This window comes from Balaenoptera acutorostrata, chromosome 2 (genome assembly GCF_949987535.1).
Source record: "Balaenoptera acutorostrata chromosome 2, mBalAcu1.1, whole genome shotgun sequence".
NCBI classification, from domain to species: Eukaryota; Metazoa; Chordata; class Mammalia; order Artiodactyla; family Balaenopteridae; genus Balaenoptera; species Balaenoptera acutorostrata.
Window position 1 is genome coordinate 183093814 of NC_080065.1, and position 26225 is coordinate 183120038.

General features: G+C 52.2%; 2 protein-coding genes across 6 annotated transcripts; one reads left to right on the top strand and one right to left on the bottom strand.

The window, feature by feature from the left end:
* The first annotated feature begins 422 nt into the window (after positions 1 to 422).
* On the top strand, positions 423 to 7611 carry SIRT6 (sirtuin 6). 5 transcript variants are annotated; one of them, XM_057541646.1, is made up of 9 exons: positions 702 to 836; positions 1217 to 1277; positions 1660 to 1787; positions 3154 to 3336; positions 3619 to 3678; positions 5564 to 5659; positions 5737 to 5817; positions 6465 to 6588; positions 6677 to 7605. In XM_057541646.1, the coding sequence occupies exons 1-9, from the start codon at positions 826 to 828 to the stop codon at positions 7016 to 7018; spliced, it is 1086 nt and encodes a 361-aa protein (XP_057397629.1). In that variant the 5' UTR covers positions 702 to 825; the 3' UTR covers positions 7019 to 7605. The 5 variants fall into 5 exon arrangements, with proteins under 5 accessions (XP_057397630.1, XP_057397632.1, XP_057397633.1 ...); XM_057541647.1 differs by lacking the exons at positions 702 to 836; positions 1217 to 1277 and adding an exon at positions 423 to 536 and having other exon boundaries at positions 6677 to 7602; XM_057541650.1 differs by lacking the exon at positions 1217 to 1277 and having other exon boundaries at positions 700 to 836.
* Positions 7612 to 8295: 684 nt separating this feature from the next.
* On the bottom strand, positions 8296 to 26223 carry CREB3L3 (cAMP responsive element binding protein 3 like 3). Its single transcript, XM_007169175.2, has 11 exons — positions 26145 to 26223; positions 19846 to 19987; positions 19217 to 19345; positions 18464 to 18761; positions 17484 to 17596; positions 15349 to 15483; positions 14682 to 14788; positions 11918 to 11986; positions 9606 to 9690; positions 9304 to 9400; positions 8296 to 9096 (listed from the first exon to the last, which is right to left on the bottom strand). The coding sequence occupies exons 2-11, from the start codon at positions 19870 to 19872 to the stop codon at positions 8783 to 8785; spliced, it is 1374 nt and encodes a 457-aa protein (XP_007169237.1). The 5' UTR covers positions 19873 to 19987; positions 26145 to 26223; the 3' UTR covers positions 8296 to 8782.
* Between the last annotated feature and the right edge of the window lie 2 nt (positions 26224 to 26225).

The window sequence follows — 26225 nt, forward strand, 5'->3', positions numbered from 1 at the left end:
GTAAATTTAGAAACTTATGAAATGTGCAGGGGAAAGAACCTTGGACTCGAAGCATAAGTCCTGGGTGCCTTCTCTCAGGCCCTGTCCTGTGAGGGGTGGGGTGCGGGGAAGGGGAGTATCAGTTTACTCATTTGTAAAAAGGGGAAAGAGGGAACCGATCGCTTGCGCCCCTCATTTCGGAGGTGACTAGAGAACTCTCACGTGGGCAGTCCCCTAGTTTCCAGGCCGGGTCACTGGACAGCCCTTTTCCCGCCACTCTCCACATCCCCAGCACAGTAGGAAGCTGGCTGCTCTTTGCCAGCAGTTAATATGGCGACTGAGGCGTCAGCGCGAGGCGCATGCGCCTTGGGGAGAAGAGGCCGGGTACGGAGGATGAGAAGGCGGCTCCTCCTTCTTCTTCGTCCCACCCCGTTTCCGGCGGAAGCGGCCGCAACAAGGGAAACTTTATTGTTCCCGTTGTGGTCTCGAGGATGTCGGTGAATTATGCGGCGGGGCTGTCGCCGTACGCGGACAAGGGCAAGTGCGGCCTCCCCGAGGTGAGCGCGGCTGGGTGTCCCGACTGCCGTCGTCAGGGCCGTGGGCTGGGCGGGGCCGCCTGGCAGCGGGCATTCTGGGAGTATCAGGAGACACTGAAGCTAGACAATGGGAGGGACTTCCCAGTGAGGAGGGGGCGGGAAGTGACGCCCCAGCGCGCCTGGGGACGCGACCACGCCCAGCTCCGGGTCGGTCAGGCTGGGACTGAGACTAGGACCCACGTCGGGAAGTCCTGAAGTTCTGATGGGGGACCAGGGGCTGTAGTTCCAGGCGGAAGGCACTACTGGGTCAATGGCGCGGAGGTGGGATTAAACAAACTTGGAGAACAGATTAGGCCAGAGAGGTTACCAGAACCAGGCCAGGATGGGCCTCAAGTGCCAAGCTGGGGAGCTGACACCGTCCTGAGGGTGTGATGAGGAAGGGTTTTGAGCTGGGGAGGAACCTGGAGGATGTAAGTCAGAAAGACCCCTCCAGCCACGCCGAGAGGAAGTCCCCACCATACACTGAGACCTTGGCGGGGTCACTTCCTTTTGTGTCTCCTCTCCTCTTCTGTAAACGGGGGAGAGAAGATTGCCCCCGCCCCACAAAGGCTAGTGCGTCCCTTCCGAGTCAGGCATTAGTGAGCTCCCAGGTGGTGTGAAGCCCCACTCCTCTTCTGCCTGGTTTCCACTTTATTCCACAAACATTTATTAAGCACTTACCATGCACCAGACACTTTCTCCGCCCTGGGGCCCCATCAGAAGGTGAGAGGCCTCGAAATATGGCGTGGTTAGTTTGTACGGGCAGGGTAATTTCATAGGCTAGTTAGTGAGTGGGAGAATTATTCCAACTATTTCGGGGAAGGGGTGGGGAGTTCCAGGAATTAGGCCACCGCCCACTTTTGGGCCATTTATGGTTAGCCTTTGAACTGTCCTGACACCTGTGGGTGTTAATACATTTAGCATATGCTGAGGTATTACAATGAGTGTATAACAAGGCTCCAGGTCTACTGGAAGTCGAATCTTCCGCCATCTTGGACCTTTAACCAGTTTTTGTTACGTCCTACGGCCGTGTCACTCTTTTAAAGGTTGTGCCCTGCCCCCTTCCCTCCTGTTTCACTCCCTTCCACTCTCTCCCACCCAACAGGTCTTTGACCCCCCTGAGGACTTGGAGCGGAAGGTATGGGAGCTGGCACAGCTGGTCTGGCAGTCCTCCAACGTGGTGTTCCACACGGGCGCGGGCATCAGCACAGCCTCAGGCATCCCCGACTTCAGGTCCGTGCGCACGGAGGGAAGTCAAGGCAGGGCTTCCCTGTGAGCTCACAGATGTGTGGCCATCGGAACCCCTCCTGCCGCCTTCCCTCCCGCTGAGTCTGGGGTGATCTGTCAGTCCCCTGGGGTGTTGGGGATGGGAAAGACCCTTCCTTGGGAGCATGTCCCTTTATATCACACCCAGCATTCCATTCCACCGGCCAGAACTTGGTCACCTGACTATACCTAGTTGCAAGTGTTGCTGGGAAATGTAGTCTTTCGTCTAGGCTCACTGTGCAAGGCTAAGTAGTGGGGTTCTGTTATTACCAGAGAAAAAGGGGAGAATTGATATCAAGGACAATTAGCTCCATACTCACTTGCAAATATTTTTCTGTCAGACCTCTGGTGGGACAAGTGGCTTAACCACCTGGACCTCAGTTTCCTCACCTGTAAGTGAGGGTGTGAGGACAGATAGTGTCTAACTTTAGGCAGGCTGTGTTAGACAAGAGTCTCATTGCTGAATAGCAGGGGTCTCTAACTGATGGCCTCCGAGTGGCCCCTGTAGGTGCTGAGTTTGCAACCCTACCCCGTAGGGCAGGCCTATCACAATTGTACTCTCTTTCTAAGGCCTCTCAGGCCCCCGGAGTAGACTCCTAACAGCAGAAGAGCAGATTCCTTGTTTTTGGAGGAATGTTAGAATTTTAAGGTGTGAATCTCACCCCCCTTCCATAACCTGCCATGGCTCCCCATTGCCACACAGGAGAGTTCTAAGCACTTCAGGCTGGAAATCAAAGCTCTTCCCAACCTAGTCCTGGATCAGCTCTCCAACCTCAGCCCCTGCAGCCCCCAGACCACTCACAGGCTGTTGCCAGCCCCCTGGCCTTTGCTTACCTCTTCTGTCTGAGCTACCCGGCCCTTTCCTGTCTGTTCAAGAGACAGCTCAGCCTCCTCCAGGAAGCCTTCCCACAGTTCCACAAAGAGCCCTCACCGCTTCTACTGGGCCAGCCCAGCCCCGGGTTCCTCCCTCTGCCCCAGCCCCACAGAGCTGGAGGGTCTGTGTCCACCTATGTCTCTCCCCACAAATGGAGGACTCCTTGAGGGCAGGGCCTGGGTCCCCTAGGGCCCCAGCATCACCCAGCGCAGGGCCAGGCTCAGTGCAGCAGCAGTAAGTGTTGGTGGAATTGAATAGTTAATTTCTGCCCTTGTGTACCACGTTCTCCCTCCTTCCTCCCCCACCCCCTCCTTTGACTGTGTCACTCTGTCTCTCTCTGATTCTCTTTCTCTGCCTCTGTTTCTCTGTCTCCTCTTCTCTGTCTCCTTTTCTCTGTCTCCTTTTCTGTCCCCTCTCTTCCTGATCCCTAAGCTCTGTCTCTCCTGCCTGCCACCTCAGGGGCCCCCATGGCGTCTGGACGATGGAGGAGCAGGGCCTGGCCCCCAAGTTCGACACCACCTTTGAGAACGCGCGGCCCACGAAGACTCACATGGCACTGGTGCAGCTGGAGCGCGTGGGCCTCCTCCGCTTCCTGGTCAGCCAGAACGTGGACGGGCTGCATGTGCGCTCCGGCTTCCCCAGGTGCACCCCGCGTCCAGCCCCGCTCAGCCTTGGGCAGGCTGCCCCTCTCTCCGAGCCTCAGTTTCCTCATCTGGAAGACGGGTGTTGATGGCAGCCCCTCCCTCTCAAGGCCACTGTGGCGATTCAGCCAGGAGAAATGCTTGGTGCTCAGCTGCCACTGTCAGTGTCTGCTAGGCGGGCACGTCTGGAGAATCGAGATCCCCTCTTCCTGGTCCTGGGGGGGATTCCAGCCCTGAGCCCTCTGGATCTCCTCCACTAAGCCTCTTCCTTCTCCTCCCACAGGGACAAGCTGGCAGAGCTTCACGGAAACATGTTTGTAGAAGAATGTGTCAAGTGTAAGACGTGAGTGCCACGGAGGGTAGGGGCGGGGGCCCAAGGCGTGGATGACCCAGGTTGGGCTCTGCAGGAGGGCCTTGTGAGTTGAACCTGATGTTTCCAGAGACGAGGGTGTGACCCTCCCAGGGTGGGACTTGGGGGCGTATCTTCCTCCCAGGAGGTGTATTCATTTCCTGCAGCTGCTGTAACAAACTGCCACAACCTGAGTAACTTAAAACAACAGAAACTGATAGTCTCATGGGTCTGAAAGCTCGAAGTCCACAATCAAGGTGTTGGCAGGGCCGTGCTCCCTCTGAACCCTGTTGCGGAGGATCCTTCCTGCCTCTTCCAGCTCCTCGTGGTTTCCAACCATCCTTGGCTGTAGACTCATCACTCCAGCCTCTGACTCTTCTATCACATTTCCGTGTCCCTGTGTGTCTGTGTCCCCTACTCTTTTTTTTTTTTTTAATATTTATTTATGGCTTTAGTTGCGGCATGCAGGATCTTCGTTGTGGCATGCGGGATCTTTTTTAGTTGCCACATGCGAGCTCTTAGTTGCAGTTGCAGCGTGTAGGATCTAGTTCCCCGACCAGGGATCGAACCCGGGCCCCCTGCATCGGGAGCACAGAGTCTTACCCCCTGGACCACCAGGGAAGTCCCTGTGTCCCCTCTTCTTATAATGACACCAGTCATATGGGTGAGGGGCCACCCTACTCAAATGTGACCTCATCTGAACCCACCCAGGACATCTGCAACAACCCTACTTCCAAATAAGGTCTTATTCCAGAATACTTGGGAGGCGCCACTCAGCCCATAACAGGGTGTGACGGGGCATTCTTCTGGCTCTGGGAAGGCTGAGCCTTCCTGGAACAGGAGGGCTCTGGGCGTGTCTCCCTCTGCTGGGCGAGCAGCCTTACGGGTGTGAATAACTCAGGTGTGGTGGGTGCGTGTGGCTCCCCTGCGGGTGGAATCTCTTGAGACCAGAGCACAGGTGGGGCCCCAACTTTAAAAACAAATTTTTTTTCTCTCTAAATTTATTTCGAAAAACTTCTGTCTGGTGGAAAACTCACAAGAACCATACAATGAACTCATACTTCACCTAGACCGGGGATCCCCAACTTTTTCCTGTACAGGGCCAGATGGTAAATACCTTCAGCTTTGTGGGCCAGACTGTCTCCGTCGTGACTCTCAGCTCTGTAGCGTGAAAGCTGCTATAGACAGCACTTACAGGAATGGGCATGGCCGTGTGCCAATAAAACTTTATTTATGAAAATGGGAAGCGGAGGGCCGGATTTGATCCTCAGGGCTATGGTTTGCTGACCCTGACCTAGATTCATCAGTGTTACCATTTCGCCACAATTTGTTTCTCCTCTTCTCTCTGTGTTCGGATTTGCTCTACTGTTCAAGGGGCAGATTTCCTTATCCTTTGCCCCTTAAACCCTTTAGACATCTCCCACGAGCCACGGTATTCTCTTCCACAGCCGCGGTGCAGTTTCTGAAGTCAGGACATGTAAAAACCACAAGCGCGACTATTCGATCCCCAATCTGTGTTCCCAGTGTTCCCTCCCATTGTTGCTGTTTTTCCCCTGGTGCAGGGTCCAACCCAGGGTGGCACTCTGCATGCCAGTGTCCCATCTCTTTAGTCTCCTTTACCTGGAGCAGTTCCCGACCTTTCTCTGTTTTCCGAGCTGTGGACCTTTTGAAGCAGCCAGGCCAGCTGTTTTGTGGGAGGCCCCCTCTGCCCCCCCGTGGTGGGTTTGCCAGATGTCCCCTCATGCTTAGATTCTGGTCACGTGGCCCCCGCTTTCCTGGGAGAACAGCTGCCTGCAAAAAGCAAGAGCCACCCAGGTGGGGCCGCAAGGTAGGCACCTGGGAGCAGGCAGGGAGCTGACCCCTTCCCCTCCCGACACAGGCAGTACGTCCGGGACACCGTCGTGGGCAGCATGGGCCTGAAGGCCACCGGCCGGCTCTGCACCGTGGCCAAGTCAAGGGGGCTGCGGGCCTGCAGGTAAGCGGCCCCTCCCCACGCCCTGGTCCCCAGGGGAGGTGGCCAGTGTCCCTGCTAACTCCCCGCTCTCCATACAGGGGGGAGCTGAGAGACACTATCCTGGACTGGGAAGACTCCCTGCCTGACCGGGACCTCACTCTGGCCGATGAGGCCAGCAGGTCTGACCCCCGCCGAGCCCAGGGTGGGGTGGGCAGGGGAGGGGCAGAAACACAGCCAGCTGCAACCCCGGAGACATCAGGAAAGAGGTGGCCCACACCCTCTCTGGGCTTCGCTTCCCCCGTAACAATGGCAGCTCCTGTGTACTGAGCCCTCATACCCCCGGCCCCGGTGAGAGGCCTCACACACCATCCTCACCACAGCCCAGGGTGGGTGCTGCTCGGGGCCCATTTTACAGATGAGGATACCGAGGCTGGAGCAAGCTGACACCTCCGTCCACACTGCCCAGCCAGGAATGACTGAGCCAGGTCTGGAACCCAGGAGTCCAAGTGGGGAAGGTCCCACCCACATCAGCAACTCCACTTCTGCCGACAGGGTGGGGTGGCTCCGGCGGAAGGGAAGCGGCGGGCAGGATTCAGGGCAGCTTGGAAGCTGGGGCAAGCCGGCCCCCAGGCAGAGATGGGCGCTGTGTGAGCTGGCCTCCCAGGGCTGGCCCCGGCGTGTCAGTGGAGCAGTGAAGCCATGGCATTTGAGCAAGGGTGGGGTGGTGTGTGTGTCGGAGACCGCCGGCCCCCAGCCTCGTGGGCAGGAGGAGGGCTGCAGAGACCCTTGCCGAGGGGCTCAGGCTAATCCCGCCCCCTGGCCCCAGGAACGCGGACCTGTCCATCACGCTGGGCACCTCCCTGCAAATCCGGCCCAGCGGGAACCTGCCCCTCGCCACCAAACGCCGCGGAGGCCGGCTGGTCATCGTCAACCTTCAGCCCACCAAGCACGTATGTGCTGGAGCCCACCCGTGACCCCTGACACCCCACGCCCCCCCAAGCCTTCTCCCTCTGCCTGACCGGTCCCCGCCCCCCACAGGACCGCCACGCAGACCTGCGTATCCACGGCTATGTAGATGAGGTCATGACCCGGCTCATGAAGCATCTGGGCCTGGAGATCCCGGCCTGGGACGGCCCCCGCGTGCTGGAGAGGGCACTGCCACCCCTGCCCCGCCCACCCACCCCCAAGCTGGAGCCCAAGGAGGAGGCCCCCGCCCAGCTCCACAGCCCAGCGCCCGCCAGCCCCAAGCAGGAGCCCACAGCTGAGCCTGGCGCCCAGCACAACGGCTCTGGGCCCGCCAGCCCCAAAAGGGAGCTGCTGGACAGTCCTGCTCCCCGCAGGCCCCCCAAAAGAGTGAAGACCGAGGTGGTTCCCAGCTGACCAGGGGGCCTGGGGAGGGCGGGGCTCTTTGTAGAAACCATGGATTCTTTTTTTTTTCTTACTGGTTTCACTTTGTTACTTGTCTCTGTCCTTGGGGGGAGACCTCAGGGTGCTGAGAGCTGGGCTCCAGGCCCCGGGGCAGACTTGCCCTCCATTGCACCTCCCTTTAGCTTGGGGCTTCTGGAGGGGGCCTGGGAAGGAGCATCCCCCCTGGACCCTGACCTTGGAGCTGACACCCCCCCACCCCGTACCTGCTCCAAACCCAGGCTCCAGCCTCTGACTCAGGATGTTCCTGGGAGGTGTGGCCAGGCCCTCTGTGGTTTCCTCTGACCCCTGGGCCCTCACACTCTCCAGCCCCTGCCTACCCCCGGACAGCCTTCACAGTCCCTCCAGGAGGGAAGGGAGGCAGGGCCATCATTTAGGAGCCAAACTTCATGGCAGGACAGACAATAGAAGCTCACACTGCCTTTGGGGCTGGAGGAAGAAGGGTGGGTCCACCTGGCTTCCTCCAGGCTTCCAGAAAAGCCTTCAATGCAATAAAAGAATTTCTTGCATCTGAGTCTGTGTTTGCCATCCACAACCTTGCCCTGGGTCCTAGTCCCTGGGGGCAGGGCTGTGTGGTCCCCTCACCCCCTGGGATGTGTGCCTGGGCATGCAATCCAGGCCTGGGGGTGAAGGAGGGCCTTACCAGCTGCTGACATTTGCTGAGTCCTCAGTTTGTAATTCTGACTTGCGGGATTCTTTATTATGTGCCCTCTGCTACTAGGCTGTGAGCCCCTTGAGAGAGGCCGCGTTTTTTGATCGCAGTTGCAACCCCCAGGCACCTGTGCTTGGGGAGGGCCAGGGTGACGCGTTAAAGGAAGAGTGCAGGTGCAGCTGGGGTCAGTCCTCCCCAGCTGTGACCTTGGGCAGGTCCCCTCATTCCCGACGCCTCAGTCTCCTCATCCATAAAACGAGCAGGGTGGGGATCCCGGCCCCCCAGGAAGGCAACTGCCGCAGGCCTTCCGCGAATACCCTGGAAGGGTCGGGTGGGGGTGGGGGTGGGGGGGCGGGCCAGAGCTACCTCGCACTCCTGGTGCGCCCTGCTCTCCGCCCGCCGCCGCTCTCCAAGGTGCTGAAGACGCCCCGGCACCTCTCTGGTCACCGCTCCAGCCTGGGGGTCAAGGGACCCCCTGCCTCACTCCTCTATCCTAGGCTGGCCCGGTCCCTCCTTCTGTGGGTTGGGGAGCCCCAGACTCTAATTCAGCCCCCACCCCACTCCACCTCCATGCCAGCCGTGTTCTCTCAAAATACTTTATTAAGGACCATAGCAGTCTTAGAAAAAGGGAATGGCTGTGAGCCATGGCGGCCCCGAAGTTCAGAGCTCAGCCCGTGCTCCAGGGCCAGGGTCCCAGCAGACTTGGCCGCTTCCTCCTCCCTGTGTTCCAGGGGGCAGAAAGGAGTCCCCGAGCGGGGAGTTACCGAGGCCTGGTGTATGCCTATCTCTCTGGGTCTGTGGACCAGTCTGTGTGTGTCTTCCTGTTTCCTTCTGCACCTGGGTCTGTATGTGTATTTCTCAGGCTTCGTGGCCTTATGGTCTATGTCTGAGCATCAGTTTGTGCATGGGCCTGGGTCCCTGGGTCTGTAGCTGTGAGTCTGTGCGTCTCCATCCTGACACCGTCGCCGGGGTCTCTCCCTCACCCCGGATCCCTGTGCCTGTCTCCACTGCAGCACCCACTGCAGCACCCCTGACTAGAGGGGCCTGGGGACACGTACCCGTGGTGCTCACAGCTCACCCCCTGCCACCTCCAGCCCCATGCGCCCTGGGCCGAGTGCTTGTTCAGGCTGGGCACAGTCTAGGAGGGTGGTCCGGTCCAGCTCCTTCATGGAGTTGCCCTGGACCAGGGTCCCGTTGTCCAGATCCTCCGTCGAGTTGTCCGGAGCCGGCGGGTCCCGGGATCCCCATTCCTCCTGAGGGCTGCTTGGAGACCCTTCCTGAAGTGTGGCAGCCTTGGGCCCATGTCCTGGGGTTTCGGAGCCTGGCACGGTTTTGGGAGCCACACGGGATGCAGCATCGTTGTGCAAAGTTCTGGAGAAAACTGAGCAAGGGTTGGGGGGTCGTGAGGGATGGCCTGGGGGGCTGGTTCCCTTCTTTATTTTAGCCCCCAGCCTCAGGAAGCGGTTGCAAGGGGGCCTCCTCCCTCTCCCCCAGTGGCCCAGTATGGGGGCTGGGGAGCCAAGGGGAGTGCGCCCACGGGGCAGCCCAGAGGGGTTTTGAGGGAGGAGCGACCCCCTGGTCCACCTACCTCGTACAGGCACGAAGTCTCCGGGGCTCTCGGCTTTGTTGGAGGCGAAAGGGCTGATGGAGGGGAGGATGATGAGGGCGAAGGAGAAGAGCAGGACCTGGTGGAGATGGGGGCAGGGTCACCCCATCCCTCCCCCTCCCCTGAGCACACTCGTCTCATAGGCAGGGAAACTGAGGCCCAGAAGACTGGAGCGCGCCTGAGCTGGGGCTCAGGGCCGTCCGTGCTCCTACTCACACTCACCTCCCCCACAGGACCCTCTGCCAAGGCTGACAAGCCCCTTGGAGCTGGGGGTCAGGACTCACCGCTATGCAGGTGCCCGTCTGAGCCGACTTGCTGGTGGACTGGACCACGATGGCCTGGAGTTTCTTCAGCTGCTCCAAGAGGGACCTTAGTGGAAACGGGAAGACTTGGTTGATCCCTACATAGCCTTGACCTGCCTCCCTGTGATTCCTGGGGTCCCCCAGCCTGGCTGAAGTCTGAATCCCGTCCATCCCTGAAGGCCCCACTGCTCTTAAAAGTCCCAGAAGCTCCCTCAATAAACCTCCACTGAACATCTCACCCACTTCTCTGCCACCCCACCTTCTCCATCCAGGTTGCCATTACTGCTCGCCTGGACACCAGCCCCAGCCTCTGGTCCCCCCAAGCTTCTCCTGCTTCCTCTAGAGTTCATGCTCCGCACTTTTTCAAATGTGAGTCAACTTCTCCCAACCCTCCCAGAGTTCCCATCTCCCTCGGAGGTAAAAGCCCAAGTCCTCCCCGAGGCCCACAAAGCCTGGCACAGCCGGTCCCGTCCCCTCCCTGCCTTCCCCTCCTCCCTCTCTCCCCCTCGCTCACTCTGCTCCAGACACACAGCCCCTCACTGTTCCTCCTACACACGAGCATTCCTGCCCCAGGGCCTTTGCACAGGCTGTTCTCTCTGTACCAAGGACACTGTTCCCCCGCTCCACCCCCCACAGGTCTTTTTGTAGCTGCTTCTTTCTTATCTGTTGGGTCTCATCTCAAATGTCACTTTATCTGACCTCCCTGCCTAAAATGGCACTCCCCTCACTCCCTAGCCCCTTCCCTCTAGTTTATTTTTCTTCCCAGTGGCTATCACTATTTGAATGATCTTTCATATATTTTTGTTTGTCTTGAGTCTGTTTCTCAGTAGACTGTGAGTCTTTAAGTGGAGGGGCTGGGTCTGTTTTGTTCACTGTTTGGGTCCCAGTGTCCAGAACTATGCCTGGCACAGAGTAGATGCTAAATAAAAACTGAGTAAGTAGGGCCATACAGTTTGATCTAGAAGTATGCCAATGTAGCAAATACTCAGTGGAAGCTATTTGGAAACAATGGCTCAAGAATTTTCCTCAGGTTAAAAACAGGTTAGTAGAAAATATACCACCTGGTTGGAAAGTTTAAACATAGCTACATTATAGCACAGAAAAAAAAGAACTAAAATTCCCTTCTAAATACCACCATAAGAATCAATCAATTCCCTGGTGGCTCAGTGGTTAAGAATCCACCTGCCAATGCAGGGGACACGAGTTCGAGCCCTGGTCCGGGAAGATCCCACCTGCCATGGAGCAACTAAGCCCGTGCACCACAACTACCGAGCCTGCACTCTAGAGCCCGCAAGCCAAAACTACTGAGCCCACTTGCCACAACTACTGAAGCCCGTGCGCCTAGAGCCCATGCTCCACAACAAGAGAAGCCACCGCAATGAGAAGCCCGTGCACCACAACGAAGAGTAGCCCCCGCTCACCGCAACTAGAGAAAGCCCGCGTGCAGCAATGAAGACCCAGCTCAGCCAAAAATAAATAAATAAACAAATAAATAAATTTATTAGGAAAAAAAAAAGAATCAATCCCTCACTATTAGCAAACAGACGATTCTATGAAAGAATAAGGCACCAAGCACTGTCCACACAAGAAGAATATGCTGATAGGTTTTTAAAAAATAGATCAAGCTGTTTAAACTTCAGACAGGACATCACAGAAGATGGAAATTTAGCTTGTATTAACTCAATTATGGAGGCAACACCGACCTTGTGACAAAATGAATGTATACATGCAGGGGGATAAAAGATTTAAGGTTTAAAAAACACCCAACAACTTGACAGAGGCATACATTTCTTCCCCAAAGCTGAATGAATGCAACAAAGTCCTCTCTGCCACCAGAGCAGACATCCAACAGTTCAAAATGTGAATCGGGAGGTTGACCACGACGGGGGGAGGAAATACCACCTCCTCCCATCACAACTGAAGTGTTATCACAAGCTATTTCACAAACCCCTGTAATGGCATCATCCATGACACCCCCCAAAAAATTGACTAAGTAAATGCACCCACAGATGGAATCACCTGCAGTTATCCAGCACACCATACTCCTAGCCTTTAGACATTCATATGCCATTTCCTCTACCGGCAGCATCTTCCCTTTAGTGAACTCTTACACATCCTTCAAGGGCCCAAGTCCAAAACCCTTTCTCTCTGCAGCCTTCCCCCTTTCTAGGTGGAGCCCTTACCCCCTGCTCTGCCCTGCCGTCACACAGCCTGTCCGCCCATGTCCACCTCTCCTGCAAGGGACTCTGAGGTCAGCTCCCCCTGTTCCCTGCCCCGGTTTGACCAATACTCACAGGTTCTGCTTCTCAAGATGCAAGACCTTCCTCTGAAGTTCCTGGTTCTGGGCAGTGCAGGCTGACATCCTGCAGGGGCAACATCACAGTGACATTCAGAATATGCCTGTCACCAACAGGTCAAAACTAACATCTCTTTGTGAGGTCCCACTGTACAGGCAGGGAACCGAAGCCCAGAGAGGGGAAGTCATTCATCCAAAGTCACCCTGGCAAGTCTGTAGCAAGGCCAGAACTTGAACCCAGTTCTGCCTGGCTCCTAGGTACCATCTTTGCATTGGTGTGGGCGCTTTATTCCGGTCTGAGCCCCCAGGATTGGAAGTGGACCACCAAACTCAGGCAGTGATGCTTTGAGAAGATGCAGTAGCATGGCAACTGAGTCCAAGGAGACCCGAGTTACAATCCTCACCCTCCCTGTGACCTTGAGGCGCTCTGCTGTCTGGCCTCAGTCCCCTCATCTGTAAAGTGGAGATACAGTTACCTAGTTCATAGAGCAGTTGGGGACTGACATGAAGTAAAGTTGATTAGGGGCTTAGCAGAGTACATTTGCAGAACGAGACAATGTGATCATTCCAGCTAGGGTTTTGGGGTCCAGTCCAGGAACCCCACCTTTCCCATCTGCATCCATCTGTTAATGCTGTCTTGGCCCAGACCACTCAGATGTAGAATTAAAACACTCAAATCATGGGACTTCCCTGGCGGTCCAGTGGTTAAGACTTCACCTTCCAGTGCAGGGGATGTGGGTTCAATCCCTGGTTGGGAGCTAGGATCCCACATGCCTTGCAGCAAAAAAAAACCAAAAAAAAAAAAAACCAACCAAAACATAAAATAGAAGCAATATTGTAGTAATTTCAATAAAAACTTTAAAAATGGTCCACATCAAAAAATCTTTAAAAAAAACAAAACACTCAAATCATGGCATGAGGATATGCTAGCCCTCATATCACAACCAGGGAAGAGAATAAATTCTCCCACTAAAAGGCCCTCCTTCTAAATAACTCATGGGATAAAGAAGAATCCACTGTGTAAATTAAGAAAGACCTAGGGACCAAATGGTAAGGACAATGGTACAAACCAAAATGTGTGAGATGCAGTTAAAGCAGTGCTGAGAGGAAAATGTATAACCTTTTCTCTTTTTCTTTTTTTTTTTGGCCCCTCAGCATGCGGGATCTTAGTTCTCTGACCAGGGATCAAACCTGTGCCCTGCTGCAGTGGAAGCATGGAGTCTTAACCACTGGACTGCCAGGGAAGTCCCCCAAAATGTATAACCTTATTACAGCTCAACCAGCTGAACATACACATTTAACAATTAGCAAAAGAACAACAGAATAGATCTTCCCCACCAAAAGCAAAACAAAACACAACTAAAGACACAATAAAGCTAAGAGTAGAAATAAAGGAACTAGAATACAAAAAGACAACCGGGTGGGAGGAAAAGCCAGAAATTCATTCTTTGAAAAGAATAATAAAACAGACAAACTTCTGGCAAGATTGACCAAGATAAAAAACAAGAGAAGGCACAAATACACAACATGAGTAATTAAAAAGGGCACAACTATAAATTATTCAGAACTTAAAAAAATAATAGGCGAGAACTATGAACAATTTTATGTCAGTAAATTTGAAATGGACAACTTTCCAGAAGAATATGACATCTCAGAATTGACTAGAAAAGAAATAGAAAACCCAAATCTGTAACATTTAATTAAATCACTTTTAGTTTAAAAAGTGAGCAAGCTAAGTTTTTATGTTTCTATTAAAGAATAAAGAGGAGCCTGTCCCTCAGTAGCCTAAATGAGTTGAGAGAGGTGATTGGATGAGATTGGGGTGCACAGTTCTTTTTCTTTTTTTTTTTTTTAATATTTATGTATTTATTTATTTGGCTGCACCAGGTCTTAGTTGCAGCACGTGGATCTTAGTTGTGGCATGTGGGATCTAGTTCCCTGGCCAGGGATCGAACCTGGGCCCCTGCATTGGGAACGTGGGGTCTTAACCACTGGACTACCAGGGAAGTCCTGGGGTGCAGAGTTCTTTTTTTTTTTTTTTTTTTAATTTATTTTTGGTTGCATTGTGTCTTTGTTGCTGCGCACAGGCTTTCTCGAGTTGTGTCAGGTGGGGGCTACTCTTCGTTGCGGTGTGCGGGCTTCTCATTGTGGTGGCTTCTTTTGTTGCGGAGCACAGGCTCTAGGCGTGCGGGCTTCAGTAGTTGTGGCACGCGGGCTCCGTAGTTGTGGCTCACGAGCTCTAGAGTGCAGGCTCAGTAGTCGTGGCACACGGGCTTAGTTGCCCCGTGGCATGTGGGATCTTCCCGGACCAGGGCTTGAACCTGTGTCTCCTGCATTGGCAGGCGGATTCTTAACCACTGCGCCAACAGGGAAGTCCCGGGTGCACAGTTCTTAAGCTGAGGAAATTCTGCCTTTCTTCTCTCCCACCGAAGGAAGCCATGACAGCTCTGAGGACCAGTGATGCTCAGCAAGGGAAGTAAATGTCCCATCTTCAGGCAAACAGCCAGGACAAGATGGATGATACCTTCTCCCTTCTTGGCATAGCATCTTCTAGGGGATTAAGGGGCCTCGAACCTGAGCCCTGTACCACCTTACTAGGCATTTTTCCGTCCTTGCAATTCACGTGAAAAATCGTCTCTCCCAGAGAAGGAAACAACTCTAATTTTGTCAGATCCTGAAAACTGTGACCTTAGCTCCGTTGCGTCCCTCTCTCAGGCCTCAGTTTCCCCCTTAAGTGTGGTGTCCCGGGACCCCAGCCTTACCGAGTTTCCAGGCCATCAATATATTCCTTCTTCTTTTTCCGGCTTTCTTGGGCTGACTGTTTGTTCCGAATTTTCCGGCGGATTTTTTTCAGCACTCGCTCCTCATACTGCAGAGTGACAAGGGGGGCAGACTGAGGCGGTCTGGAGGGTCTGCTCTCTTGTCCAGACCCCACAACTTCACCCCATTATCCTCCCAAGGGAGCCATCCCAGACTCAGGGACTTGAGGGCAGACCCATGATGACTTGAAGACCAGATTTTCTGCCCCGAAATTCTTGCAGAATCTCTAGGGGGGGTCCTGGGTTCTGAAGGTCTTCCCAGCTCCCAAACCCAGTCTCGTATTGGCAACTAGATTTTGTGCACTGGTGCAATCCCGCCATCTTCTGGTCATCTGTGGGAACAGCGCCTTTCCCGGGGCCAGTTATCAAGACTAAGAGAGGTCTTTCAGTTGGAAAAGCAAACTCAGATACTGATATTGAGTGAATAGGCTGGGTGGGGACTGCGGCCAGCTAGAGAGCCCCTACTGCGTTGGCTCTGAGGATGATTTTTCTGGCTCTGGTGACAGACACGTCCTAACATTCTAGTGGGGGAGACCCAAAGGTGAGACTCATGGGCAAGTAGCTGCAGGAAAGGGGGCGAGCTCCAGAGCCAGGGGTCCCACTGACTCACCTTGGTGAGGGGCAGCTGGGTGGGCAGGGTGATGCCTTCTTTGGCCAGCAGCTTCTTCTCGTCCTCCGTCAGCACCAGCTCCTGGCTGTGCCCGGTCCCAAGGCGCAACAGGTTGGGGGCTGCCAGGTGATGTTGCTGTGGGGAAACCAAGAGAATTGCTTTGAGGGCAGGGAGAGTGACCGCCTCTGGGAAATGAAAGAGGCATCAGGTCTGAGAAACAATCGATCCATCTGCTCTAGAGTCCCCACTGGCACTAGGGCTCCAAAGAACCAGCACACAGCCCTCTGACCCAGCAATTCCACTTCCAGGAATTGCTCTTTAGATACAAGTTTTTCATTTGTTTCACAAGTAGTCATTAGACAGCTATGTATTTAGCACCTACTACATGCCAGGCACTTCTCTGGGCTCTGAACATTCCTTGCAGTGCAGTCTGCAACAGCAAAGGGAAAATCCAACACACAGGGCACACGTTAAATGAGCCTCCGGGAAATGGGGGTGAGGGGTGTTTCTCCCTGTCTACTTGTTTGTACCTTTGGAACTTGGACTATGTGAATGCATTTGCCTATTCAAAAATTTTTTTTAATTAAATTTAAATTATGGGGCTTCCCTGGTGGCGCAGTGGTTGAGAATCTGCCTGCTAATGCAGGGGACACGGGTTCGAGCCCTGGTCTGGGAAGGTCCCACATGCCGCGGAGCAACTGGGCCCGTGAGCCACAACTACTGAGCCTGCGCGTCTGGAGCCTGTGCTCCACAACAAGAGAGGCCACGATAGTGAGAGGCCCGCACACCGCGATGAAGAGTGGCCCCCGCTCGCCGCAGCTGGAGAAAGCCCTCGCACAGAAACGAAAACCCAACACAGCCAAAAATAAATAAATAAATTTAAAAAAAAGAAAAGGATCTGTGGGAACATCATAGCTGAGAGCAGCATTTAAAAAAAAATTTAAATTATGAAATAGAAACACTGAAAATGAAAGAATCGTGTCATCACAGAGCCAAGTCTTAGGAATGTCACACCATGGAATGGGAGGCTCAGGAATAAAGGTGGAGATTGGGGCAGCCTGACATTCGTTGGATCAAACTCCACTCCCTAGAATTCCAGGCCATGGATCAGCCCAACCATTTTCTCTCCAGGATCCCAGCCTCAGCATGTTCATCTGCAAAATGGGGATAAGGTCTTCCACTTCTCAACGTTGTTCACACACAGAACAACAGTATTAAACTTGACACATTTACAAAAGCCAGTTAGTATTTCCAGAGCAGTCATTCGCCTTTCCTATCTTTCAAGACCTGCTGAAGTTCTGCCTCCTCCAGGAAGCCTTCCTGGACCTGCAATGCCCCTCCAGCCTCTCTCCCTTATGGGTACACTTCCATGAGCAGTCAGTTGTCCCCTTTTGACCATGAGGTCCCCAGAGGCTGAGCACACAGCTGGTGCTCACTGCACATCTCTCAAGTCAAGAGGGGTGTTCTGCTCTTTCCTAGAGGTTGTCAGGACAACTTTGGGCATCAGGCAAACTAGAATTCAAATCCTGACTTGGCCACTTGCTTGCTGTGTGACTTTGGGTTTGTGGCTTAACCTCTCTGGGCGTTGGCTTTCTCATCTGCGAAATGGAGGTACTAATTGGGTTCTCAGGTCTGGTTTACCTGTAGTAGAACCCCAGGGCAAGATAGACAGCCCTCGGTCAGCGTGCAATGGGTCAGCCCAGGGATTGAGCCTGCAGCAGCTGTGTGACTTAGGTCAAATTACTGGACCTCTCTGTGCCCATTTCCTCAAACGTAAAATTAAGATAAGAGTCCCAGTTTTCAGGGTTGCTGTGAATTAAAAGATGATACATTAAGAGCATTTAGAAGAGTGCCTGGCCTATAGTAGATGCTTGGTAAGTTTTAGCCTTTTTTTTTTTTTTAATACTACTACTATAGTAGAAAGTATCCCAGCCCAGGAGACAGAGAACTCAGGACTGGGACCCACTGACTTACTCTGGGTGTAAGTCAGAGTAAGTGACTTGGACTTACCTTGGACAACAATCAGCCCTTGTCTGTGACTGTCTTCCAATCTCCAAAATGGGGGTATTGGGGCCCCATGAACCCCAGCGCCCTCCCACCTCTGATGCTCCAGGGGGCGGGTGGGGACTGCTCACCAGGTCCCCGCCACTGCCAGAGAGGAGGAGGTCTTTCACTGTGAGGTTGCAGTGCGGGGGTGAGCTGGCCAGCTCAGCCTGCTCCCCGGCGTAGAGGCCTGGGCTCCACATTTCTGACAGGGCAGATGGGGACAGAGACAGGGAGGGAGTCAGGCAGGGGTCCCCTGGGCTCCCAGCTTCTACTTCCCTCCTCCAGCGAAGCTCCCAGCATTGACCCCAATGTGCTAGGGATCTGTGGCACAGCTTGGTGCCCCAAGACCTGGCGCCTCAGTCTCCCCCCCACCATAAGATGGGAACCCAGATTCATCAGGACATTGTCAGGGACCCACGGTCAACCCAGGAGGGAGCAGCATGTTATCGCCCAGGATTATAGGCTAGATCTGCAGCTGGCCTGGCCTTATCTCTCCCTCGGGGAAAGGACCAGGTCTGATTCACCTGTGGTTCCCTCCCACCAGGTACCTGGCACACTGTAGGTGAGCTGCTCTGGAGAGCACAGACTTCAGAGTCAAATAGCCCTTTGTTCTAATCCCAACTAGGGGGAGCTGTGTGACCTTGAGTAAGGGACTAAACCTCTCTGAGCCTTAGTTTTGTCAAGTCTCCAAAGGGACTAATAAGCGTTCCCATACCATCGCGATGCTCAAGAGACAAAGGATACCCTGTTGGCAGTGGCTTCTGCATCAGGCCTTTCTCCAGGTCCAGGGGGAGCACCCCAAGGCCTGGGATCCCATGACCTCACACACTTTCACTGAGCGTCTACTATGATTCAGGCACGGAAGGTACAAAAACGAGGTTGCCAGCATGATGCTTGGGGCAGGAACCAGCCTGCCAGGGCCGCATCCCACCTTTGCGGCTCTGACTCATTTCTTAACCACCTGGAAAACGGGCCCATGACAGCATCCCAATACCCATCTCAAAAGGTGGGTTTGCGTGTACAGTGCCTGGGAGAAGGGGAGGGTAGTTGGCAAAGACACAGGGCTCACCCAGGTCTATGGCCACGGAAGCCTCAAGCCCTTGGGCCACTGGCCCAAGGTTCCTGGTGGGGCAGGCAGGGCCAGGATGGTAGGAGGGGCAGGGCCCCTTGCCAGACTCCGCGCTGTGGCAGCTGGCCGGGGTGGCAGCCACCCCACTGTGTGGAGGGGTGTCCTGGGGGTCGGAGGGCAGATCTTCTGAGATGCCACTGTCACTGGCCGCAGGAGACCAGGTCGGGGAGCTGGGCACTGATTCTCCAGAACCCAGGATGGAGTTGAGGAAATCATCAGAGTTCGGGCCTGGCAGGACCTGTTGGGACGGAGAGGGACGGTGGGAATTAGGAGGCCTATGTTTTGGCTTGGATAGCTGTGTGTCTCTGGGCAAGCCACTGACCCTCTCTGGGCCTCACGTGTCCTTTCTGTAAGATGGAAAGAGCTAATGCTCCTTGCCCCCAGTGTTGTTGGAGCCTGAACACAGTCAGGTAGCACGGGAACAACATCCAACCGTGTCGAGGCACAGGCCCCAAGTTTAAGTCTGGACCCAACTCCAAACTGCTGTGTGTGTGACCCAGGACAAGTTACCACCCCTCTCTGGGCCTCGCTTTCCCCACCTATAAGAAGGAGGTGATGTCATCTGTCCCTTAGGGTCGCTGAGAGATTCCATACAATAACATGCTTTGCTAAAATCTCACACATGAGCAGTAAATGCACACAGCTGAGTGGGGTGCTGGCTCTGGCCCTGGGGTAAATGCAGTGGGTTATCACCTGGTCCTCAACGTGGCCCCAGTCCTCGCCCAGCTCTACGTGTCTCAGGATGCCGTCCTGCCGGTCAAACAGGAGATCCAAGAGTTCCAGGCTGTCGATAGGGCACGTGAGACTGGTGGAGGAAGCCATCTGGGGCAAGGAGGGGACATTTGTGAGGGTCACGCAGCCCTTCTCCTCCCCACCACCCATCTGCACACCACCCTGAGGTCCATCCTGCTCCAGTTCTATCCCGGCTCCAGCCCCAAGGTCGGGCCTGTTGCTCCTGCTTACTGGACTTCTGTCTCCAAATCTGTGTTTTGGGGCCAACCCAGAGACTCCCGGGGCCTGACAGCCAATTTCTTTAAGAAGTGGTAGACAGATGCCCCCGTGGGGATGATCAGCCGATGGAGATAGCCCTCTCTTGCACTCCCATGCTGCCCAAATTCCCCCCTTCTGGAAGGCGGGGGAACCAGGAAGAAAGACCAGGAGCAGCCCCAGAATGGAGACACAATTTTGGTCGTTGCATTCTCCCTCTGGACCCCAGTCTTCTCATCTGTAAAATGGGATGTGAGGTTCCTGCCAACCCTGGGAGCTTGGGGAAGGTTCCTGGCATAAACCCTCCCTCACCTGGAGACCCGTGCAGGGCTCACCTTTCCAACTGCTGAATCCCCATTCATGAGCCAGGCCAGCTCTTTCTCCAGCCACTTCTGCGTCTGCTGCGAGCTGGGGGCTCACCCCACCACCAGGGCTCCCAGGCTCCGCCGGCTCTTCTCTGTGGCTCTGTCACCACCCCTAAAAGATGCTGAAATAGTCCTGGGGAGCTCCTAGCCCACCCCCAGGTGCTGATTGGGGAACAGGCAAGACAGACAGGGTTAAGGGCCAGTGACACGGGGGCAGGCTAGGGGGAGGGGAGGGAAGACCGTTATCTCAGATGTTTCTTGCTTTTCCAGCCGGCAGTGGGCAAAGGCCAAAGTCTGGGGAGCCGCGGCTCTCGCATGACCTCTCCCCTACTTTCAGGGACTGTTTCTCATCATAATCCCTGGATGTTGGCTCCAGGAGAGCCCAGGGCCCCTGGCCGGGTCCTGTCCACTCTCAGAACAGAACCAAGAAGAACTGCCCAGGCCTCCGCTAGAGCCCTTCCCTCTGCCAGGAGCCCCCTTCCCTCATTGGAGCTGGCAACCCCCAACCCCCTGCCCACAAGCAAGCTCTCCATGGCCAAACCAGAACAATCGATTCCTTCTAGAATCTTCTATCATTCATTTATTCTCAACAAATATTCATTGAGCCAAACTTATTCCCTCCTCAGGGCCTTTGCACTAGCTGTTCCCTCTGCCTGGAACTCCTATCCCCTCCACCCCGCATCTATCACTGCGTTCACATATTCGGGAATGTTTTCTATCTGTGGATCTCAGCCCAAACAGCTGAGAGGCCGTCTCTGACCCCTCACCAGAGAGGAGCCCTCACCCTGTACCTCTTTATCACATCACTGGTTTCACTGAAATCCTCACTATTTGAAATTTTCTTGTTTACTTGCCTGTATTCTTCCCTCATTCCTCCCCTGCCTCTTCATGTGAGTGACTTCGGGGCTAAGATAGAGGCTCTTTTGTTCTCAGCTGGGTCCCCAGTGTCTAGGAAGTGCCCGGCACACAGGAGGTGATCAGTCAACTCTTATTCATTGGGCACCTCCTGTGTGCCAAGCACTATTTAAGGCCCTGGGGATAAGGCAGCGGATGAGCTAGACCATAAATGCATAAACACACCAGAAAACTGACAAATGGGCAAATGCTACCAAGAAACTAAATGTCATCATGTAAAGGGCAACAGAGGGCTGGCAAAGTCTTCTTTTTAGAAGGTGACATTTAGGGACTTTGCTGGTGGTCCAGCGGTTAAGACTCCACGCTTCCAATGCAGGGGATGCAGGTTCAATTCCAGGTCGGGGAACTAAGATCCCACATGCCATGTGGCATGGTCAAAAAATTTAAAAAATAAAAATAAAAAAAAAAAGAAGGTGACATTTAAGTACAGTCCTGAGTGATGAGAAAGAGCCAGCCACTGGGAGATCTAGTGGAAGGGTGTTTCAGGCCAAGGAACAGCATGTGCAAAGGTCCTGGGGCAGGATGGGGCCTGGCGTGTTGGAGGAACAGCCAGGAGGCCCGTGTGGATGGAGCAGAGTGAGCGAGGGAGAGAGAGGGAGGAGGGGAGGGCAGGGAGGGAATGGGGCAGGTCGTGCAGGGCCTTGCAGTCTGTGGCAAGGAGTTTGGTTTATACTAAATACAGCAGGAAGCTGTTGGAGATTAGTGAATGGATGACGAACCTTCTGTGTGCCGGGCACGATGGTAGGTGCTAGGTTTACACAGTAACTCAGACACCCTCCTTGCTCTCAAGAAGTTCACATCCTGGTGTACATTTCTCCCTGGACCAGCCATTATTTATTCATGCATCAAAAATTTAAGGACGACCTACTATGTGCTGCGCCAGAGTGGTTCTCTTATCTGACGATAACATCTGTGGTTGTCACAACTGGGGGTGCTCCAAGCGTGGAATGAGCGAGGGTCAGGAATGCTGCTCCACACCCCACAATGCCTGGAACGGCCCCACACAGAGAAAGCCCGGCCCGGATGTCAGCAGTGCCTGGCGGGAGAATCCCTGCATTACGGTAAGTGTCCCCCTCTGGATGGGGGACATGATCTCACTCTTGACCTCTGCATCTCTTATTTCCTTTTTAACCACTCTGTGTTGGATGTGTGTGTGTGTGTGTGTGTGTGTGTTGGATTTTTTAAGGGGTTTGTTTTGTTTGGTTTGGCTTTAGTGATCCCAGTCATAATATTTATTCAGCCTTTGCTATGGAGGCTCCTTTCCAGGGCAGTCTCAGCAGGTGTAGAAAGTAGGTGAAGTTTGACTTCTGGGCTTGTCTCTGCCTCCCCCTCACTCCCATTTATGACTCTCAGGAGCCCCGGTGCCCTTGACATAGAACTCTTCCTCCTCTTCTTATCAAAACCTGCCAGAATCATGGATCTGGTATTACTCATTTACACCTTCCTGTAGATTTAGACCCCATAGTCCACCTCCCCAGGGTATTTGTACTTTTTTTGTAATTTTATAATCATGGGCTTTGGAAGGCTTTTATATGTCCTAATGAAGAGATGTCTGAAAAGGTAGGATAAAGATAAGCATTTGAGGGACAAGAGGACTTTCTGATGCCCTTGGCATCATATGACCTAATTTACTGGACATGACCACACGCTTCAAAGCGATGCTAAGTGGGAATCTAAAGTAAAAGTCCCACAATAGATTCCACCGATGTGTTTAAGCACGAAACATGGGACTTCCCTGGTGGCGCGGTGGTTAAGAACCCACCTGCCAATGCAGGGGACACGGGTTCGAGCCCTGGTCTGGGAAGATCCCACATGTCATGGAGCAACTAAGCCTGTGCGCCACAACTACTGAGCCTGCACCACACCTACTAAAGCCCACGCGCCTAGAGCCCGTGCTCCGCAAGAAGAGAAGCCACCGCAATGAGAAGCCCGCGCACCGCAACGAAGAGCAGTCCCCACTCGCCGCAACTAGAGAAAGCCCGCGTGCAGCAATGAAGACCCAATGCAGCCAAAAATTAATTAGTTAATTAATTAATTATTTAAAAAGTATGAAACATAACACAAGAGGGTGCTGTGTTGATTGAGGAATACTGTGTTAATGAACAGCTCTGCGGAACTTGTCAGAGCCTTTACAACACGCTGTAACATCCTTGGAAGGGACAGAGTTTGTAGCATTTCTTAAACATAATTGCATAGGTGTGAGTTTTGTTTTTAAGTTGCACCTGATTCATACTGAACCATTTCTGATATATGAAAACGTTTAAAGATACCCACTAGACTGACTGCAATACAAAAGACAACATCAGGTGTTGGCGGAAAATCTGGGGCAACTGGAACTCTCACCCATTGTTTGTGGGAACCAAAAGGGTCCAACCACTTGGGGAAACTTTGGACAATTGGGAAATCTCTTATAAAGTTAAACATGCATTCACCATATGACTTAGCAATTTTATTCCTGGGTATTTACCTAAAAGAAATGTAAATATATGTTCACAGAAAGATTTGTACGTGAATGTTCACAGCAGCCTGATTCATAATTGTCCTGAACTGTAAACAACTCAAATACCTAACAATAGGGGAGTGGATAAACAAACTGGTGTATCCATACAACACAATAATACTCAGCCATAAAAAGGAATAAATTACTGATACATTCAACAACATGGATGAATCTCAAATGCATTGTGATAAAAGAAGCCAGACATAAAAGAATACTGTAGGATTCCATTTATATGACACCCAGAGAAGAGGCAAAAGTAATTCTTGGTGATAGAAAGTGGTTGCCTGAAGTAGAGAGGGCAGTTGATTGGACAGGGGCATGGAGGAACTTTCTAGGGTGGAGAAAATATTCCATAGCTTATTTTTATTTTTTTTTTTATTTATTTTTTATTTATTTTTTTTTTATTTTTATTTTTTTTGAAATTCACGGTCTTTTATTTATTTATTTATTTATCACTGCGTTGGGTCTTCGTTTCTGTGCGAGGGCTTTCTCTAGTTGTGGCAAGCGGGGGCCACTCTTCATCGCGGTGCGCGGGCCTCTCACCATCGCGGCCTCTCTTGTTGCGGAGCACAGGCTCCAGACGCACAGGCTCAGTAACTGTGGCTCACGGGCCCAGTTGCTCCGTGGCATGTGGGATCTTCCCAGACCAGGGCTCGAACCCGTGTCCCCTGCATTGGCAGGCAGACTCTCAACCACTGCGCCACCGGGGAAGCCCCATAGCTTATTTTTAATGGTGGTTACATGATTGTCTAGAATTGTCAAAACTCAGCCAACTGAACACACCTGAGACCTGTGCATCATTATTGTAAATTAATTCTACCTCAATAAAAAGCATACTAAATACATAATGAACAACCACGTACATAATGCGTTTAGGAAAACATTAGAAACAACCAAAATATCTGTCAATAGGGGATTGATTAATAGAGTCTGATGTGTTAACACAATGGAATATTATGTAGCTGTGAAAATAAATGAGGGTTATCTTTATGTACTGATATGGGACAATATTGAAAATATATGGTAATTTCAGTGTTTCTCAACATTTTTTTACTCTGGCCCTCCCACAAGGAGTCTTTGAAGACATTTTCCTAACTGCTCCCCCATGAAACTGTAAATCCACATGTATTCTATACACATGCTTGTGTACCGTATGTATATCTGTGCTTTATACAGTAAAAGAGTAAGATTTTTTTTCACCCCCTAAGAACTAGTTTTCACAACCCCCTTGAAGATAATATCTTTCCCATTGAAAATGCACTGGTTAAGTAAAAATTAAGGTGCACAACACAAGATTCTGTTTGTGTGTGACAAAAGGAAAAATGAATGTGTATACACGTTTCTTATATATTTATAGAATATCTCTGGAATGAGACACAAGAATCTGGTAACAGTGGTAACCTTCAGGGCTGGGAGCTGGGAGGTGGGATAGAGAAGAAGGAGGGCTTTTCCCTGCATAATCATTTATTTGGGAATTTTCAGCCATGTGCCCAACGTACATATTCCAAACAAAGAAATACAATTTAACTTTTTTAAAAAGGAAATAAAACAATACAAATAAAATGCAAAGCATACCTTTTCCATAGTTTCCCAAGTTTTCTAATACAAGCTCACCTTGTATTAGAGTTAGTGTTTAGGAGCTGCCCCCTCTACAAAAGTAAATTGATCCACCTGGGTCCCCAAAGTCCAGCATTCCCACTGCCTTGCCTGTAACATTCCTTAAATAAGGTGATGCCTCCCTTTCATCAGTATTGCTTTATTCTGATGTGAACACTACCATATCAATAATTGCCAGCCAAGTCCTGCCAGGAGGCAGTTTCCCTATACCCATGCTTTTCTCACAGATCTCTCTTCCTTTCCATCTCTAAAATTACCTCAGGGAAAATGTGCTCAAAGCACTTTGAGCTAATTCCAACTAAAGTGTGAATGGCTGATATCAGGCACATATATTCCTTTTCTTGGGAGCATTTACATTTCCTTATGGAGCCTTAAGGCATTATAACTCAAAGATTAGTTCTTAGCATTTTTCCCCAGGGCAAAAATCACCCCTCTCAGATGTTACTTAGATGTAACTAGACCTAGGTAAAATGTGAATGACTGATTTTAGGTGAATATATTATTTTTCTTGGGAACATTTACATTTCTTCATGGAGCCTGAAGGAACTGTAGCCCAGATCTATATTAGCTCTTATCTTTTTGCCCAGGGCAAATAACTTCCCTCTGTGGGTTTCAGATGTACTCAAGTGGTAAGATGTTCAAAAGCCACTGGGTTCTATGTGAAACACCATGAAATTATGATATTCAGTCTCACACCCTTAAACATACAAGTTTCCTATCTATAAAATCCCAGCATTTAGTTTAGGGCACATAGGAACTGCTTCCTGAATCTTTACTGACTGGAGATTGCATACTGTACCAGATTCTAGCTCAGACAAGTGGTAGTTAAAAGTCAGAAAAGACTGAAAAAAATTCAAATGAGAAAACTCTAAAAATTGAGAAAATGCTAACCATTTCCTCTGCAGCTTGGGGACAGTTCTATAGGAGGTAGTATGATTCAGTGGTTAAGAATTACTCAGGGTTTGGAGACAGATGGACGTGTGTGTGAACTCTACCTTCACTCCTCACAGATATTACGTTAGACCCTGGTAAGTCACTTCACTCCAAAACTCCCCTTTCCACTCTATAGCACTCTAGGGGTGCTGAGCTGTAGGAGTGTAGATTTGGGGCTGTTGGCCATCATTACCCCATGATGGGAGAAGCTATCTGAGAATGAAGCCCACCCAGAATACAGCAGAGCAGACAGAGAGCAATCAATCCCTGACAACATGGTCTGAAGTCCTGGACTCAGCCATACCTGAAATCCACTCCTTGGCTTCAGAAACATGGCAGTGATGTGAGCCAGTGACTTCCCTTTTCGGTTTAAAATGTTTGAGCT

What these genes read in the sequence shown, in the direction of transcription:
- SIRT6 (XM_057541646.1), top strand. An exon ending in AGGGGGCTGCGGGCCTGCAG is followed by an intron (nt 5,660 to 5,736) that starts GTAAGCGGCCCC and finishes CTCTCCATACAG; the next exon opens with GGGGGAGCTGAGAGACACTA. An exon ending in ACCTTCAGCCCACCAAGCAC is followed by an intron (nt 6,589 to 6,676) that starts GTATGTGCTGGA and finishes CGCCCCCCACAG; the next exon opens with GACCGCCACGCAGACCTGCG.
- CREB3L3 (XM_007169175.2), bottom strand. Translation starts at nt 19,872, where the DNA reads ATGAATGGGGATTCAGCAGTTGGAAAG. An exon ending in GGGATTCAGCAGTTGGAAAG is followed by an intron (nt 19,346 to 19,845) that starts GTGAGCCCTGCA and finishes TCCTTGCCCCAG; the next exon opens with ATGGCTTCCTCCACCAGTCT. An exon ending in AGACTTCGTGCCTGTACGAG is followed by an intron (nt 9,097 to 9,303) that starts GTAGGTGGACCA and finishes ACCCTTGCTCAG; the next exon opens with TTTTCTCCAGAACTTTGCAC.